The 18537-nt window shown below is 39.9% G+C and overlaps 1 protein-coding gene across 1 annotated transcript in view; it reads right to left on the bottom strand.

Annotated features, from left to right (window-relative positions):
* Positions 1-366: 366 nt before the first annotated feature.
* The window catches only part of LOC113041849 (NXPE family member 3-like), a 32756-nt gene continuing 14585 nt past the window's right edge, over positions 367-18537 (bottom strand). The window contains exons 2-7 of the mRNA XM_026200420.1: positions 15470-15807; positions 14968-15383; positions 14810-14880; positions 14315-14518; positions 13527-13867; positions 367-679 (exon numbers count right to left, since the gene is read on the bottom strand). Of these exons, the coding sequence (XP_026056205.1) occupies positions 482-679; positions 13527-13867; positions 14315-14518; positions 14810-14880; positions 14968-15383; positions 15470-15807 (1568 nt within the window). The 3' untranslated portion in view covers positions 367-481. The remainder of the gene's footprint in view (positions 680-13526; positions 13868-14314; positions 14519-14809; positions 14881-14967; positions 15384-15469; positions 15808-18537) is intronic.

Here is an 18537-nt window from a genome sequence, read left to right as displayed (position 1 = left end):
TTTCATCCTATACATCACTTAAATTACCAATGAGATGCTTAATAACTAACTTGAACTAAAATATGGGCCCGGATGTCTGAAATGAAAAGTCTGCTTCAGAATTTAATTAAATTGAACACTGTATTACAGCTATAATACAATTCGCAATCTACTTTATACAAATTATTATATATATTTTCTGCAATACTCAAAACAGTGTTTGGTGTTTGCTAAAAAATATTTTGGTAACTTAAAAGGCATTCACTGTACAGATTTTTGCAACATATAAAACACTTTATTTACAAAATAGTATATGCACCCAACAATTAGTGTTATTAAATTGTTAATGCAGTTAATAATAATAATAAAAAAAAAAATGTTCTGGGCTCCAGTTATTTTGTTTGAGATGGTCAAAATAGTGTAATATTGTAATTATTAATAATAATGTAATTTTTTTATGCATGTATGTTGCAGATGAAAAGGCAGATATTGTTTGGATGTATTAGGCAGGACAGACATATGAGAGAAACATGCTGATTGCATTAGCAATGATAACAGGTCCAGGGTGAATATTTTCAGTAAGATAGTGACAGGAAGTCATCTGCCAGATATCGAAGTAGATTACTCCATCAATATCTCTGAACATCTCTTTCATCACTGTGTTCTCTTGCAGTGCGTACCAATCACTTTGAAAAATATCCTGTAACGACAAAAATCAATAACAATAGATACTGTCAGACATAGAATAAGTTTATTGTCTGTCCTTACAGTTTTAATTATTTAATTCCTCAAACATTCATATCCTAGTCACTTTTTTTTTCAGAGAGAGAGAGAGAGAGAGAGATCATCTATATTTAGATTTTTACATTAAAGGGTTAGTTTACCCAATAATCAAAATTATGTAATTAATAACCCTCATGTCGTTCCAAACCAGTGACCAGTTTAACTTCGGAACATGGTTTAAGATCTTTTAGATTTAGTCCGAGAGCTCTGTCCCTCCATTGAAACTGTGACACATGTACTGACTTGTAACTGGTAGACTCAACAAAACTCAACTGAAAGACTATGGTATATAAAGAAAGGATAACAAATACAGACATGTTCACGGAATTACTAAATTAATGGCGACATGGAACACATGGGAAAGAAACTAAACACACCTGGGAACTAATCAATTAACCAAACAAGGGAAACAGATACTGGGTCACAGAGAACATGGTAAATGGAAAACACAACATAATGAGTCCAGGGGTGTGACATTATCCCCCCCTCCTGGAAGGTGCGATCTCACACTGTGGAACAAAAGAGGGGAAAGGGCAGTGTCGGATCTAGAGATTTTTTTCCTTGGGTGGCAAAGGGGTGGCATGAGGTTTCAGGAGGGGGGCCATGGACATTATTCATACTGTAATTTAAAATGCTTTGGTTTTCATTGAATGTGTTTTGTTCTCTACACTACAGGCAATGTGAGTCAAACGTGCAGTGCTTGTGCATCATCAACTTATGACACCGCTTAGATATCTCAGTTTAATTCAGCATGTCGACCTTTTTTCAAAATTGGATAGTCATAGATGCTGAGAATATGGATACATCCCAATTTTGTGTCAGCAGTAGTTTAAACACACACAAACAGCTAGACCAATGTTAGACCCTTATCTGGACATTATTCATAATTTAAAATGCTACGGTTTTCATGCCCTGCTGCCACTGACTGGTGACATTTTGTGAGGGTCACTGCCGTGATGGGTGAACCATTGTGACTGTAATCGGGAGGGGATTCTAAATCGGCGATATCTGTTTGAGAGGAGTTTGGTGCGGGTCTCCTTGGCCTTCATCGTGTAGGCTATGAACATAAAATATACTTAAAAATAGTTTCTGATTCATATTGGGGTGGCTACAGGGGTGGCAACAGTGGCCACAGTGGAGCCAGAGCTACAATGGACTGAGGTGGAGCCTAGGGGATGAAGGAGCCTGATGGAGCCAGAGGAATGGAGTCCCGAGGTGCAGGATGGTACACGCCAGACCAATGCGAAGCCAGAGGGATGTGGGAGCCAGGCAGAGCTTGTGGACTGCCGGCCCATGGCGGAGAGGTGGAAGCTGGGAGCCATGGTGGAGACGATGGGTCAACAGGCCGAGGCGGAATCCAGGCCTCAGAAGGCAGGAGGCGGAGATGAGGGATACTCAGAGCATGGTGATGCTGAAGGATGCCAGTCCTGCAGAGCTCGCACCGCAATGATGGTGGGCTGAGGTCAAGCAGAGGGGCTGCCAGATGACAGCAGTGGAGTACGCAGGAGGGGGTGGGAGGGAGGACATTTTGGATGATCGGGCACCTGAGGGCACATTTTAGGAGCAAGCACCAGAGGACAACCAGGAAACCAAGGAAGAAGGAAGGCTGGACGAGAGAGGTTGGAGAGAGGAGAGGGGATTGTTCAATCTCCAGTTATACAATAATAAATTTAGAATCATTCACGCAAAAGTTTCGGTGTTGCCCTAGTTATTGTTTGTTATTAAAATTTAGATCAGGTTACTTGTCCGGTCGGACAAGTAAAATTCTCTTTCACTTGCACATTCACAAAACCACTTGTCCCGGATAAGCGGACAAGCATTAAAGGAACACTCCACCGTTTTTTGAAATAGGGCTTATTCACATTATTTCCTACATTTAGATAGGTGGGCAAATGCATTTTTGTGTCAGTGCATGCATTGTTTTAGTTTGACTGGGTCGGCGTTAGCTTAGCACAATGAATGGAATCCTTTGTTGCCAGCCAGCATGGCCTGAGTAAAAGTGATCAAAAAAATAAAAAAAACCCACCTAATTACTTCTTGTGGACTGCGTATTCACAACGAGTACAAATAGCGATCCAGATTAACACTAGGCTATTTCCTAGGCAGATATTGGCTTGGGACTATATTATGGGGAAGCACAGGCGAAGCACTGCTGCTTAGGCGCAGAGATATCACGCAACACATGAAATCCCACGACTTCCGTCAACATACCGGCGTGAATAGTAGCTGCCTGCCTGGCTATTTTCCTTACAGTACACGAATGGCGATGAACATGGCTGATTTTGAGAGAGACGAAGAGGGTGACTTCTCAGACAGTCAAGAACCAGAACCATACCTATTTGAACCAGAGTTTACAGAAGACGAGCTGCGTGCTTTGGAAATAGAACGACAGTAGGAGACTGCGGTCAAGCCAGCCGCACTTCAGAAAAACACCGTCAAGCCAGCCGCGAGTGAAATTTATATGCGCGTGTATTAGTTGCGATCGCTCAACAGCCTGAGGACGTGAGGGTGAGAGCCAACATGAACTGGTGGTGTGAATGTGGGGGAATATGCCAATCTATGCCGACGGAAATAGAGTGTCTTTGCTGTAGAGATTGGGACATGTTTTTGCCATTGATGACCAGGCTCAACACGTCAGATCAAGATGAGCGTGCCCGAAGTTGTGTGTGTCACATCTACAGAGGATTTCACGGCGCTGATCCATTCTGCAGTACTCGATTTTTTTTTCCGGTGTGACAAAGTGAACTGGAAAAAACGCCCCACGCCGAATGGACCAAATGGACAGCTGTCCACAGAGTAAGTGATTATTTTAATCATGACGCATGTATAGATCGACCCATATTATACCTGTATTCACGTAGAGTTGATGTTTTCATGTGTTGCGTGATATCTCTGCGCCGAAGTAGCAGTGCTTTCTTCTGTGCTTCCCCATAATATAGTCCCAAGTCAATATCTGCCTAGGAAATCGCCTAGTGTTAATCTGGATCGCTATTTGTACTCGTTGTGAATACGCAGGCCACAAGAAGTAATTAGGTGGGGTTTTTTTATTTTTTTGATCACTTTTACTCAGGCCATGCTAGCTGGCAACAAAGGATTCCATTCATTGTGCTAAGCTAAGCTAACGCCGACCCAGTCAAACCAAAACAATGCATGCACTGACACAAAAATGCATTTGCCCACCTATCTAAATGTAGGAAATAATGTGAATAAGCCCTATTTCAAAAAACGGTGGAGTGTTCCTTTAAAGGGATCCCCGGGTACTTAGACATGTATAGCTTAATATAACATCAATTATGTCTCTTGCTGAAATATGTAACAGAAAACCTGTGAAAGATGTATGCTATTTTAAAATATTGGCATCGTTTTTACACTGTGGGGGGCGCCATTATTTTATTTGCACAATAAAATCTGTAAAATCTACATTGATGATGTCAAGTGGTTGCACTCTACTGACGTTTTTTACCGTGACACAACTCAGAAAATAAACACAAGACAAAAAAATACTGATACAATACCACATTGTGTGGCTTTTGGATGTAATTTTCAGTTGGAGGGCAACAAAGGAAGCAATATAGGACTGATTTCCCTAGCTAAGAAGAGGAGAAAATAATGGGAAGATGCATGTGAACGAATAAAACGCCCTCAAGACCCACTTTTTTCTCCATTTGAACCCTGATGCCTTTGAGGTTTTTAGTGGACCACAGCTACTGAAACAGCTTCCAAAGGCTGAGACAAGAAACGCTATGCCATCCTGTTAGTTTCTCAGTGTGGATTTCCCTCGAGATCCGGGGCATTTAGACTCCTTGTGTTAAGCCAATACTTATATCCATCACCACCTGTAAGCTCTTTAAGTAGCTGTAGTCATCATATCAGTATTTTATTTTCTGAGTTGTCTATTCCAACTTATATTGTGGTAAAAACAGCAACAGGTAGCGGCAGTGATTCACCGAGTGCAACCATTTTACGTCTTCAGAATAATGCCCCCCCCCCCCCCCCCCCCCGCATCTCCATAAACTCAGCAGCAGGAAGCATGAAGTGCTCTAAATCTTCCTGGTATATGGCTGTGTTGACTTTGGACCTCAGAAAACACAGTTGACCAACACCAGCAGATGACATGGCACCGCAAACCATCACTGACTGGGGAAACTTTACACTGGACCTCAGAAACGTGGATTGTGTGCCTCTCCTCTCTTCCTTCAGACTCTGGGACCCTTATTTCCAAAGGAAATGCAAAAATGTACTTTCATAAGAGCACATAACTTTGGACTACTCTGCAGCAGTCAAGTCCTTTTTGAAGCGAGACACTTCTAATGCTGTCTTTTGTTAAAGAGTGGCTTGACACAAGGAATCCGACAGCTGAAACCCATGTCTTGCATATGTCTTTGTGTAGTAGTTCTTGAAGCACTGACTCCAGCTGCAGTCCACGCTTTGTGAATCTCCCCTACATTTTTGAATGGGTTTTGTTCAACAATTCTCTTCAGGGTGCAGTTATCCCTATTGCTTGTACACTTTTTTCTATCACATCTTTTCCTTCCCTTCCTCCACAGTAACCAGATCTCAACCCAATAGAGCATCTTTGGGATGTGGTGGAACGGGAGTTTGGTGCACTGGATGTGCACCCCACAAATCTCCATCAACTGCAAGATGCTATCCTATCAATATGGGCCTACATTTCTAAAAAATGTTTTCAGCACCTTGTTGAATCAATGCCACGTAGAATTAAGGAAGTTCAGAAGGCAAAAGTGGCTCAAACACAGTATTAGTATGTTGTTCCTAATAATCATTTGGGAGAGTGTATATATATATATATATATATATATATATATATATATATATATATATATATATATATATATATATATATGTATATTAGTCCATGTTCTACCATCTGAATATTTCAATAGAAATTGAGACTTATCAGACCAGGCAACATTTTTCCAGTCTTCAACTGTCCAATTTTGTTGAGCAAATTGTAGCCTCTTTTTCCTGTTTGTAGTGGAGATGAGTAGTACCCGGTGGGGTCATCTGCTGTTCATCAACAAGGCATTTTCACACACGGGACTGCTGCATACTGGATGTTTTTCCCTTTTCACACCATTCTTTGTAAACCCTAGAAATGGTTGTGCATGAAAATCCCAATAACTGAGCAGATTGTGAAATACTCAGACCAGCCCGTCTGGCACCAACAACCATGCCACGCTCAAAATTGCTTAAATCACCTTTCTTTCCCATTCTGATATTCAGTTTGGAGTTCAGGAGATTGTCTTGACCAGGACCACACCCCTAAATGCATTGAACCAACTGTCATGTGATTGGTTGATTGGATAATTGCATTAATGAGAAACTGAACAGGTGTTCCTAATAATCCTTTAGGTGAGTGTATATGTATGTATGTATGTAAGTATATACACATACTTGTATAATAAATGAAAAGTAAACAGAATACAAAAAAGATTAGAAAGGTAGTTAGATGTTTTTTTAAGAATATAATTAAAATAGTGAGTGCTACAGTTAGAAGCAGTGCTTAATTTTTAAATTGCAAGGTACCGGAACAAAGCGGGGCAACGGATCCATCACGCGATTACAGAAGGGAGAGGTAACGGGTCACTTGCGCAAGTGATTAAGAGCATGCATCAGTTGCTTTTATAGGGCCCGTTGTCATGATCTCAGTGGGATCTGAGGCTTTTTCTGTCCTGGGGCACACGATTTAGGTTTTGCTGGCTCGCCAGGTGTTTCACTATTCCCGCCATGTTTTCTCCACCCCTCTTGTTATCCCTGTTAACGTATTCTGCCTCACCTGCACCCTGTCTTATGCTGATTATCTTCCCTTTATCATGCCCTTGTGTTTGCTGTCTTGTATCAGTCCATAAGCATTGTTAAAGTTAAGCTTTCTCCTTGCTAGTCATAGTTTTCTGACTCGACTTTATGTTATTTTTTTCCTCTGTCTTGTAGATCTGGTGTTCCTGTTTTTTGTCCTTTTTTCTCTGCCTTGCCTTGTTACTCAGAAGGCCACATCCACCAGGCGACTGACTCTACTTACCTCGCTCTCTGCATTGCCGTCGGATTCCGGCTTAGGACTTTCCAGTGCTGATTTGCCACCTGTTCCCCTCTGCTGTGCGGCTGATGCAGAAAAGATCCCTGAGCTGTCCGTTCTTGCAGAGTGCTGACTGTTTCGTGCTCCAGCCGATTAAATCCTGAGTTTTTATCAATAAACGTGTCATTCAATAAACCGCAGTTGGATCCTGGTCCTTTTCCTGACAGTACAGATTGACCAGAAATGGATCCAGTGGGTGAAGAGTTTGTTCGGTCGGCTATGGCGCATCAAGGCGCTCTCCTCGGCCACAAAGCCAGCCAGCTTTCATCCACCGCTCAGGAGGTAGAGACACTCACTGCCCAAATTGCTGAATTAAGTGATCACTTCCGAGAACTACAAAATGTCCTGTCGACCACTGCTCCGGTGGTTCCCCAGCCTCTCGCTCAGCTCGAGCCCGAGTCGCATGCTAACAATCCGCCCTTGTATGACGGAGATCCAAATTCATGTCGGGTGTTTCTGTCCCAACGTGCGCTGATATTCATGCTGCAACCACGCCGTTACGTTACAGAGCGTTTGAAGATCGCTTATGTCATCACACTGTTGACAGGAAAAGCTTGCGAGTGGGGAACGGCCGTTTGGGATGTGAGGGCCCATTTTTGCTCGGACTTTGAGGAATTTTGCTGTGAAATGGTGAAGTTGTTCGATCGCTCACCCTTAAGGGGGATGAGGCTGCATCTAAACAAGCACGGCTCCGTCAAGGTGGACGTTCTGTGACTGAGTATGCCATTCAGTTTAAGACTCTAGCGGCCTCTTGCGATTGGAATGAGGGGGTGCTGCGGGTTATGTTATGGGAGGGGCTGAACTTTGACAGACAGGATGAGATTGCGACACACGAGTTACCTAAGAACTTGGAGGGCTTTATTGATCTGGCCAGTCGTATCGAGAGCCATCTTCATTAGCGTCAACAATACTTGTCTTCCTGTCCATCTTGGGGGCTAGAGGATACCCAGCCATTCAAGGCTCAACAACCGCCTCAATCGTCCCAGATGGATTCTGTTGGGTCAACTTCCATTGTCTGCCCAGGAGAAACAACATAGGCTGGTAAAGGGCCTATGTCTGTATTGTGGTGCATTTTTCTTCCTTCCCCTGTCACGGTCTGGGGCCTTTCTGGTCAGCCGGTAGCCACCATAACCCACACCACTCCTCGTGTAAGTCTTGTTGTTTCAGGCAATCACCATGAGTCAGTTGTGCTGTTCCTTCTGGAGTCCCCTCAACCACATCACATCTTTTTGGGGTGAATTGTGTCTTATTCCTCTCATCGTGAAGCAAACAGTAAAATAAAAAACTTGAAGAACAGTCTCGCTGCTTTTTCTTCTGTTATGGGTGTATTCAAGCCACGCGCTTCAGTTTGAATCTGAATAGAGCGTTCAGCATGGGGGCGTGGTCACATTAGATATAATGAAGGGAGACGTGAAAAAACGGACATCGCCTTGTTTTCATATGGATTACTTTATCACAGAATATCTGTTTTCGGCAGCACTTGTTTAGTTTAAAAGTAGACATGTCAGCTTTATATAGATATCTCTCGTATGTCTCTTCGTTAAGTATTCACTGAGTTACAGTTCATTTTAATGACGTGTTTGTAAATGAAGATCAGCACAGACAAAGGCTGCAGACAGCACACCTTGTTTGTTATCTTTATTTTATAAGTGCACAAAGTTTTGTTGTTATTATGTCTGTATCCAAAAAAAAGTAGACTAAGTTTAAGTTCTTTTCGGGGTTATCAGGAGAAAATGACTCATAGCGCGTATCCGCATTAATCGATTCCAGAGGGTTAAAGTCTTGGTTTATCTCTGCTCCTGTTCTCTCTGCTCCAGGTCCTGAATGGCAATTCATTGTTGAGGAGGATGCGTCGGAAGTTGGGGTAGGCACAGTCTTGTCCCAGCGTTCCTGTAAGGATGGGAAGGTGCACCCCTGTGCATATTTTTCCCATTGCCTAAACCCTGCAGAACGAAATTACAACATAGGCAATCGTGAGCTGCTGGCAGTGAAGTTGGCCTTGGGTGAGTGGCGCCACTGGTTGGAGGGATCGGCGCAGCCCTTCTTGGTCTGCACGGACCATAAGAACTTAGAATATGTCTGTTCGGCCAAGAGGCTGAGTCAGCGCCAGGCCCGCTGGGCACTCTTCTTTGACCATTTTAACTTAACCCTTTCATACCGGCCTGGGGCTAAGAACGTCAGACCTGATACTCTATCCCATCTGTTCGTGCAGCCGGGAGAGGAGGTTCCAACCGAAACTATACTCCTGAAGGGAGTGGTGGTGGGGGTTCTCTCCTGGGACATTGAATGACGGGTGGAGGAGGCCGGATGAGGGGTGGAAGTACTAGATGAGTGTCCGGCGGGCTGCTTGTTCGTGCTGGCAGTGTTAAGCCCTGAGGTCCTTCAGTGGGGTCATGAATCTAGGGTCACCTGCCATCCAGGAGTCAGGAGATCTCTGGCTGCCATCCGTCAGCGATTTTGGTGGCCCTCAATGGGTCAGGATGTCAGGCAGTTTGTATTGGCTTGTTCTGTTTGAGCCCAAAACAAGGTCTCTAACCATCCCTACAATGGTCAACTTCAACCCCTGCCCATTCCTTCTCGTCCCTGGTCACACATTGCCTTAGATTTTGTCTCTGGCTTGCCTGTTTCGACAGATTGTGGCCTCTACAAGTCTGTCATCAGGGTTTCATCCCCAGACCAATGGTCAGTGTGAAAAAACCTCGAGCGAGTCCTCCGCTGCCTGACATTCTGTAACCCTGCCTCCTGGAGCCAACAGCTCACTTGGATTGAGTATTCCCATACTCTTCCAGTAGCATCCACAGGTATGTCACCCTTTGAATGTTCTGTCAGTTACCTTCCTCCCTTATTTCCCTCTCAGGAACCAGATGCTGCAGTTCCGTCTGCCCTATCGTTTGGAGTAAGGCTAGGAAGGCCCTGGTCCAGGCCTCTAGACGGACCAAGGCAGCGGCTGATCGCCACCGGATTCCGTGGTCAGAAGGTTTGGCTGTCTACCAAGGACCTGCCTCTCAGGGCTGTCTCTCGCAAATTGGCACACAGGTTCATTGGCCAATACCGGATCACCAAGGTCCTTAATTCGGCTGCAAAATGGCTCAAGTTGACCTCCTCTCTTGGTCGGGTTCACCCTGTTTTCCATGTATCCAGGGTTAAACCGGTTTGAAGGTCCCCCCTTAATACCAACATTTCATCCCCTGCCCTGCCTCCCCCTCGTCTGGTGGATGGTTCTCCTGTCTATTCTTGTTAGGAGATTACTAGATGTTCGTCATTGTGGCAGGGGTTTTCAATACCTGGTGGACTTGGAGGGTTAGGGTCCAGAGGAGAGGAGTTGGGTTCCGGCTCTGGATATTCTGGATCGGTCGCTGATTGATGACTTCCGCCGTAAATATGGTAAGCCCCTCCCATAAGTTGCCTGATGGCGCCCTTGGGGGAGGAGGTACTGTCATGATCTCAGTGGGGTCTGAGGCTTTTCACCTGTTCCCCGCTGCTGTGCGGCTGATGCCAAAGAGATCCCTCAGCTGGTCGTTCTTGCGGAGTGCTGACTGTTTCATGCTCCAGCCGATTAAGTCCTGAGTTTTTATCAATAAACGTGTCATTCATTCAACCGCAGGTGGATCCTGGTCTTTTTCCTGACACCTGTAAGAGCATGAATAACATGGAAATGCCATGCGATTTTAAACAATTTCCAGGCCTAAAAACTTTGCTGAGGGGGACTATGTGTCGCATGATTTTAATAAATCTCGCAGCTTTCAAGTTTAGAATGAGGGAATTTCCTGCATTAATTCTACATAGCTTGTAGGTTTGAATAATAAAATATCCATATAATTTATGAAGTCTCTCAGAGCGCACTTCTAATCAGTGCATCAGTGACCTGCACGCTGCTATACAAGACGCACTCGCATTTCAGGACAGCTGACAGAACTTTCACTTGACTAATCGTGTCATTGTTGCATTGTCACAAAAATGTATAATAATTTGCACACATTTGAAAGAATTTTAAGCCATTTGGTACTCACGCACTCCAAAGGCATTATGTGCCCCCACAGTCACATCCAAAGCTTGTGCGTATAAAGCTGACTCGTGAGTATTATATTATATAATACTTATTTTCCTTGGTTTGTTGAGTTTAAGCAACCAAATACAAACAATAGGATGCCTGATGGGTGTTGACAAATAAAACAGTTTCATGGAACTGAAAGGGGGAAAAAGAAAGAATAGGGGGAACAAATCAATAATTAAACAACACTGTGTCATCAGTTAACATCAGGCTATATGAAAAAAAAAAAAAAAAACAAGCTCAAAAGGAGTTAACAAGTTATTTGGCCGGCGAATGAGGAGATCTGTGTTTTGTCCGCATCTGAGGAAAGTGCAGTGCATTATATGCCATTATGACCTATTACAGGTTAGGATATAAGATATATTATTATTATATTTATTTATTTTTTTGCTGTTTAATACACTTGGCCAAAATCTCATGATATAAACGATTTAGCACTTAGGCACAGGATATTTTAGATAAAACAATAGCCTTTACAGACATAGTGTTTAAGTATAGAAATGCTGTACAATTAAAAGTTATTTGTTTACCCTTGCTTTGCGAATAAGCGGTGATCTGTTTCCTCCAGGCTGTGCGCGGTGCTCAATCTGAGTGGAGGCGGGGTGAAGCGACGAGGTTTCGTGAGAGTTTGAGGATCCAATGACATTGCAATATTTTACAAAAAGCTCCTTTGAATACTTTTCATTGGTTACATATTTCTAAAACTCTGTGATTTAAAATAATAACAATGAATTATAATAGAGATATTAATTTTGGAGTTTTTACGGCACATATCTGGCTATTCTCTGTCTGCCATACTGAAAGCCCCCCATACTGAGATGTGAGTAGCTACCTTCAGATAATCAGGATGGAATGAGAAGTACAGTTGAGTGTCATCAGCATAGCAGTGGTATGAAAAGCCATGTTTCTGAATGACAAAACCTAATGATGCCATGTAGACAGAGAAGAGAAGTGGTCCAAGAACTGAGCGCTGAGGCACCCCAGTAGTAAGATGTGACTTGGACACCTCACCTCTCCAAGATACTTTGAAGGACCTATATGATAGGTAAGACTCAAATTACTGAAGTGTGGTTCCTGAGATGCCCTTTGACAGGAGGTTTGGAAGAGAATCTGGTGGTTAACCATGCCAAAAGCAGCAGACAGATCAAGCAGGATGAGTACTGAAGCCAGAAAACGAAGACAGATTGACTCGTAAACCGTTTTCTTCAACCAGTTTATTGAATCGAATTGTCCGAAAGAACCTGTTTGCAGAAAAGAACCGAACTTCCCATCACTACTGGTGATCTGAAAACCAATGCAACCGGATCTTGACTAGAGAATGAGTCAATCTTTTGTTCGTTATCTGGCTCGGCTCGGTGTTCATCTTCTGTTCTCTCTTCACAGCAGTTCAGTCACTGTACTGTTTGAGTAAATTAATTACTCCAGGATATTGGTTTGTTTTAACTCAGAGGGAATGTCAAAACATTTTAAAAAGTTAACAGCTTAAGTCATTTGTGAATTAATGCTTATTGGAGATGCAAACCGTTTCAAACGATTCAGTTTGATTAGGTGAACTGGTTCAAGAAGATCCGGTTACATCGAGTAATTCGTTTGCAAACCGGATATCACTACACTGCAGTGAACGCGCTCACAACAGACCCAGAAGAGAAGACAATGCTGAACAAAATTGTAGCTTTTTGTTATATTTAGACCAAAATGTATTTTTGATGCTTCAACAAATTCTAACTGACCCTCTGATGTCACAAGGACTACTTTGAAGATGTTTTTATTACCTTAGTATACTGCGCACACACACTTTCAATGGAGGGACAGAAAGCTCTCAGACTAAATCTAAAATATCTTAAACTGTGTTCCGAAGATGAACTTACGGGTTTGGAACTACATGAGGGTGAGTCATTAATGACATAATTTTCATTTTTAGGTGAACTAACCCTTTAATCCCTTTAATGTTGAGCCCTGGAATGGAAAGCACAACATAATGAGTCCAGGGGTGTAACACAATGCAGTAGCAATTTAAACAATACATTTTATTTGAGAATCCATGTTCAGATATTCTTTTAAATCGTTAACTTTGAACTATTTTAGAATTTGGATCATCTGTCTTCAAATTGAGGTAAATATTGATGCATTGCTTCCTCTTATGCGACTTTCCATATTCTTTCTCAATAACACCCCACTAAACCCACAGCCACTTTAGGGGTCTGTTAAAACTCAGTGTGCTCAGGAGAGGCATGACAGAAGGCAGTTCTGTAACTTTAGCCGCTGGTTTAGCTGCTGATATCATTGACAGTAAACCTATTCCTTTTATCTATGTTAAAATAATTATTTTTAATTCATCCAAATTTTTTCGTGTTTTTTTAGACTGTTTTCATGATTTTTATTTATTTATTTATGGATAAATGATCATTCTAAACTAAGGAATTTTATACTAAATATAAATTATTGTATATTAGTAAAAAAATAGTATGTGTGTTGTCTAAATATATGGACATGCACCTATATGAGCCCAGTATTTCTAGACTTTCAAAATGACACCAACAGAAGAAATGCATCATATTCTCCTGTTGACCATAAATATCATCATAATAAAACAAGATGACAAGAATTGACTTAGTGTACCTTTATTCCTGCAGTGTTTCCAGACTTGATGATGATGGTTGTCTGTGGTGCACGACTCAGCAGAGCAACAACAGACTGACGAATTTTGGCCACTTCATGAACATAAAATGTTATTGGGTGAAACACCAGGTGGGCAAAGAGTGTAAAGACAACGACTACATGAGGACCACCAGCTATTTTATCAATATCATTGGCAATATAATGCAGGTTGGTCATTGGCATTATAGTAAATCGCAAAGGAACACTATGAGGCCTCCAGTGAATAATGATATTATTTTTCAACTCCACAGCCATTAGGGGTCCAGCCAAACGAGGAGTGTGGAGGTTCATTCTTTTTATGCCTAATAAAGATAAGCAGAAATTTACATTAGAAACATTGCTGCTTTTTTTTTTTTTTTTTTTTTAAACAGCTTTACAAAGTTGCCTTTGGATATTGTATACAGCAGTCCCAAGAAGTATATGTCGCATCACTTGCTCACCCAAACACATGTAATATGTTTAAGTTATTACAATATTACAATATTATATTCTGTATGACGTTTATAATTTATTTATTTACTGGAACAATATATTTTGAAGAATGCTTTATCCCAACCATCTAATACGAAGACATTTTATACATCTTTGGAATAAGTGTCAAAATAATTTGTGGGGCATCTATATGTGCATTTCTTAATTTATATTATACAGTCATGCTATCAAGTCTTAAATATTTATTTATTTATTTATTTTTTATTGAGAAGTAATAACCCCAAAATCAAAGCCATTTATGTCGCTGATCAACTTGCCTGGCACTTTTTTTTCCAGAAACTCAAACCACTGCCTTGTGGTGGAGTCTCCCATCATGTAGACAATCTTATTTTTGAGACATTTCCACATTTGGGCAGAATCGAACTGTTGAGTATTGCATACAAAAGACTTCCAAACATCTTTCAAATAGAACCCTGCAGGAACTGGTGTCATTAATCCTGATCTGCATCTCTCTATTGTGCCTAAAGCAAAGAAACATTTATTTGAAAAGACTGTGCAGAAATTATTCTAATTCAATTAATTCTCCTGCATTTGATTTAAGATGATATATGTTTGTGTGTGTTTTGACCATTTCCTGTTTGAAAAAAACATACTAACAGAATCTAAGTGAATTAAAGAATCAAGCCATTCTGTTTGCTAAGAAGAAAAAAAAAATCAATTAAAAATACATTATTTCCTTTCTGCTTCTATTTATTCATTTCCAAACAGTGAATTAAATGGTCAAAATGTACACAGATCATATGTGAACATACCATTGCCTGCAGTGTTAGGAAGGATATTGATGATTTGTATGTCTCCAATAATACGAACATTAGTTAAAGTCCTGTGAAGAGAGAGGGAGAGAGAAATTTTCTAAAATGTTTGTATGGTTATACAATTCTTCTGGAATTTGTTTTGACTAATGTCTTACTTTGCAAAAAACTGCTTCTCAAAGGGATTTAATGGGTTTTCTGTGCCTCCTTTTGAGTGATAAACCAGTTTGTCACATGGAAGTTTCTTCGGTCTCTCACACTGCCACACCGTTCCAGTTTTTATATCCTTATACTCACAGCAGCAGTTGTGTTTCCTCCAGCTTCCTTCTCCACCCCACTTAAGATTACATTCTACTACTTCACTGATCCTGGTTTTATTGGGTCCTAGCCCTTCAAAGTGGCCATTATAGTGACTACGTGGGAATGAAGACTGCCTGTATTTTTTAAGAATCTGCACAACCTCACTGGAGTGCTCAAGACGTACAAAAACTTGTGCCTGGCCTTCCCAGGGAAGAAGAAGAACAACTGAGTAAGTCCCATTACGATGATCCACAACCTCCCCGTACACACTTGCCTTCAAGAAGAATGGAAAAGGATAACTTAATGCCAAAAACTTTGCAATATAAATATTATAAATGACCTAAATGTACTTAAACACACCTTTAGCTCTGAATTGAAAAGCTTTGCTTTGAAAAAATCTCCTCCATATCTTTTTAGGTTCTTGTTGTGGTCTCTGGCTGTGATAATGACGGAGATGTTATCTCCCACTTTGTAACTCTTTTTCAGTTCCACAATAGAGAATGTTGAGTGGACTGGACTTGTGCTCAGATTCAGCTGAGTGATTTGTTGATCTGGACCAGGCCAGTCGAGAGCCTTCTGTAGTCTTTCCCACTCCTCATCACTGATTCCCATCTCAGACACTGATATTGCTAATGAATAATCTTTTTTTTGGAACTTCTTTAGGGGCAAGGGGATCAAATTTGCTAATTTGGAAACAGCTCATTCGCCATACAATCTGGAAAAGGATCATGACAAAATCATGTATAATAATACATATATATATATATATATATATATATATATATATATATATATATATATATATATATATATATATATACTGTATATATATATACTGTATATATATAGGGGTCAAAGACGTTAAGATGTCTGCATCAAAATAAATTTTGTGTCCATAGAAAGCACATTTTATGTAAGTAAACTGTCTACTTTTAAGGTTTCATTTAAGTTTTTAGAGAATAAAATGTCAAAATTTGGTTGAAATAATGTTACATTGTCAATCAGTGTTACACAATATTTATGCAAAAATTCAAACAACATGCTTATTCTGACATGTACGTATTAAAATATCCAAAAGAATAATGGAGCATACTAAATCTTATTGTGTTTTAAATTAGTAAAAAAAATCTTACTGACAAATGGGCAAAACCTAGGATAGTGGCAAATGTTAAAAATGTAAAATTACAACTCATTAGTATTTGGGATGAAAGTAATTAGTCTTTAAATATGTCATAAATAGATTTTTGTTGTAAATATGCCTGACAAGATTGTTACACTGAATGACATTTTACTGGGTGTCTTCTGTAAATCAGGGAAAAATGTATGATATTTATATTTTGCTCAGAAAAACAAAAACAAAATTGCAATTAAATAAAACAGAAAACTTTTCGCATTTTTGTGGGGGAAAAAATATAACAGTTTAAAGCAGTATTACACTTTTTTATGCTTAAACACTTTTTCATCTTTGACCCATAGACACACACACACACACACACACACACAATCAATCATTATATACAATACATAAGGTTCTCAGATTAGGTCATATGAGATAGTAATATATGGTGCCACATTCGGCTAAACACACTGACACGTGGCATATTTTTGCTCAAAAATATCTGGAAATAAGATAAGAAAGATCATCTTAAAAGTATACTACACCCCAAAATTGAATTTTTGTCATTAATCACTTACCAGCATGTCGTTCCTAACCCATAAAAGCTTTGTTTGTCTTCGGAACACAATTTAAGATATTTTGGATAAAAATGGTGAGGCTTGTGACCGTCCCATAGACTGCCAAGTAACTTACACTGTCAAGGTCCAGAAAAGTATGAAAAGCATCATCAGAATAGTCCATCTGCCATCAGTGGTTCAAACTGGATTTTATGAAGCGACGAGAATACTTTTTGTATGCGAAGAAAATTAAGTTAAATGTTACTTGTATAGCACTTTTTACGATGCAAATCATTGCAAAGCAACTTTACAGAAAATTAATTTTTCCATTAAAATGCCAATGAAATGAAATCGGATCTGAGCTTCTGCTCATCATGCCAACATGAATCATGAAATATAAAACAAAAATAATGACTTCATTCAACAATTCTTCTCTTCTGTTTCTCTCTAAATCACTGTAGTGGCATTTTGGAGAATATGAGCTGAACGAAGGCAGCTATTGGACTATTCTGACAACGTATTTCATACTTTTCTGGATTCCCGGTTTTCATCCAAAATATCTTAATTTGTGTTCCGAAGACGAACAAAAGGTTTACAGGTTTGGAAGGACATGGTGGTAAGTGATTTTTGAAAAAAAATATTAAAGGGAAAACAATACTATTTTTCCTACAAAACTGTCAATTTTTCTCATGTTTTAAGCAAAAAAAAAATAATAATAATAAAAAATAAGAGAGATCTAGATCTAGATGTTTTGATATAATGGAAAGCGAGACAAATATTATATTTGAAAAAATATTAATATAAAATATTAAAGAACTATTTTGTAAAGAAGTTATTCAATATGTTAAATAAAAGACACATTCCAAATGAGTGTCCTCTCAGTAAATTAAGTGTTATTTGACTTATGGTTAATCATTGACATATTTTGAGAAGTTCATTCACCACAATACACATTCAGACATGCATTGACACATGCATTCAGACAACTCTGTAAAGACCAGGGATCTCATTTATAAATTTTGCATATGCACAAGATTTTAAACTCTGCTTTCATGTTAATATACATATTTACATTACATATTACACTATAATTAATTGAGATAAGCACCGTAATCAGGCTACATTATGCTATGTTTTAAAGGTGTCATATGATGCAATTTAAAATGTTCCTTTCTCTTTGGAGTGTTACAAGCTCTTAGTGCATACAGAAGATCTGTAAAGTAGCAAAGACTAAAGTCTCAAATCCAAAAAGATATACTTTATAAAAATTACAACTTGTCCACTCCCCCCTAAAATGCCCTTTTTAACCCTCTGAAGTCGTTTGACGTGTATAGCTACCCGTTATGAGTCATTTTCTTCTGATAACCCCGAAAATAACTTAAAATACACTTTCAGTTTTGATCGTACAGATAAGAGCAATACATCAATCGAATCTGTAAAGGGTCTACTTTTTTGTAAACAGACATAATAACAACAGATCTTTGTGCACTTATAAAATAACGATAATAAACAAGGTGTGCTGTCTGCAGCCTTTGTCTGCGCTGATCTTCATTTACAAACACGTCATTAAAATGAACTGTAACTCAGTGAATACTCAACGAAGACACATGAAAGAGATATCTATAGAAAGCCTGACACCGTCTACTTTTAAACTAAAGTGCTGCCGAAAACAAATATTCTGTGATAAAGTAATCCATATGAAAACAAAGCGATGACCGTTTTTCACCTCTCTCTTCATTATCTTTCCCTTCACA

Source organism: Carassius auratus, chromosome 24 (genome assembly GCF_003368295.1).
Source record: "Carassius auratus strain Wakin chromosome 24, ASM336829v1, whole genome shotgun sequence".
Classification (NCBI taxonomy): domain Eukaryota; kingdom Metazoa; phylum Chordata; class Actinopteri; order Cypriniformes; family Cyprinidae; genus Carassius; species Carassius auratus.
This window is presented reverse-complemented; position numbering and strand designations above follow the sequence as displayed.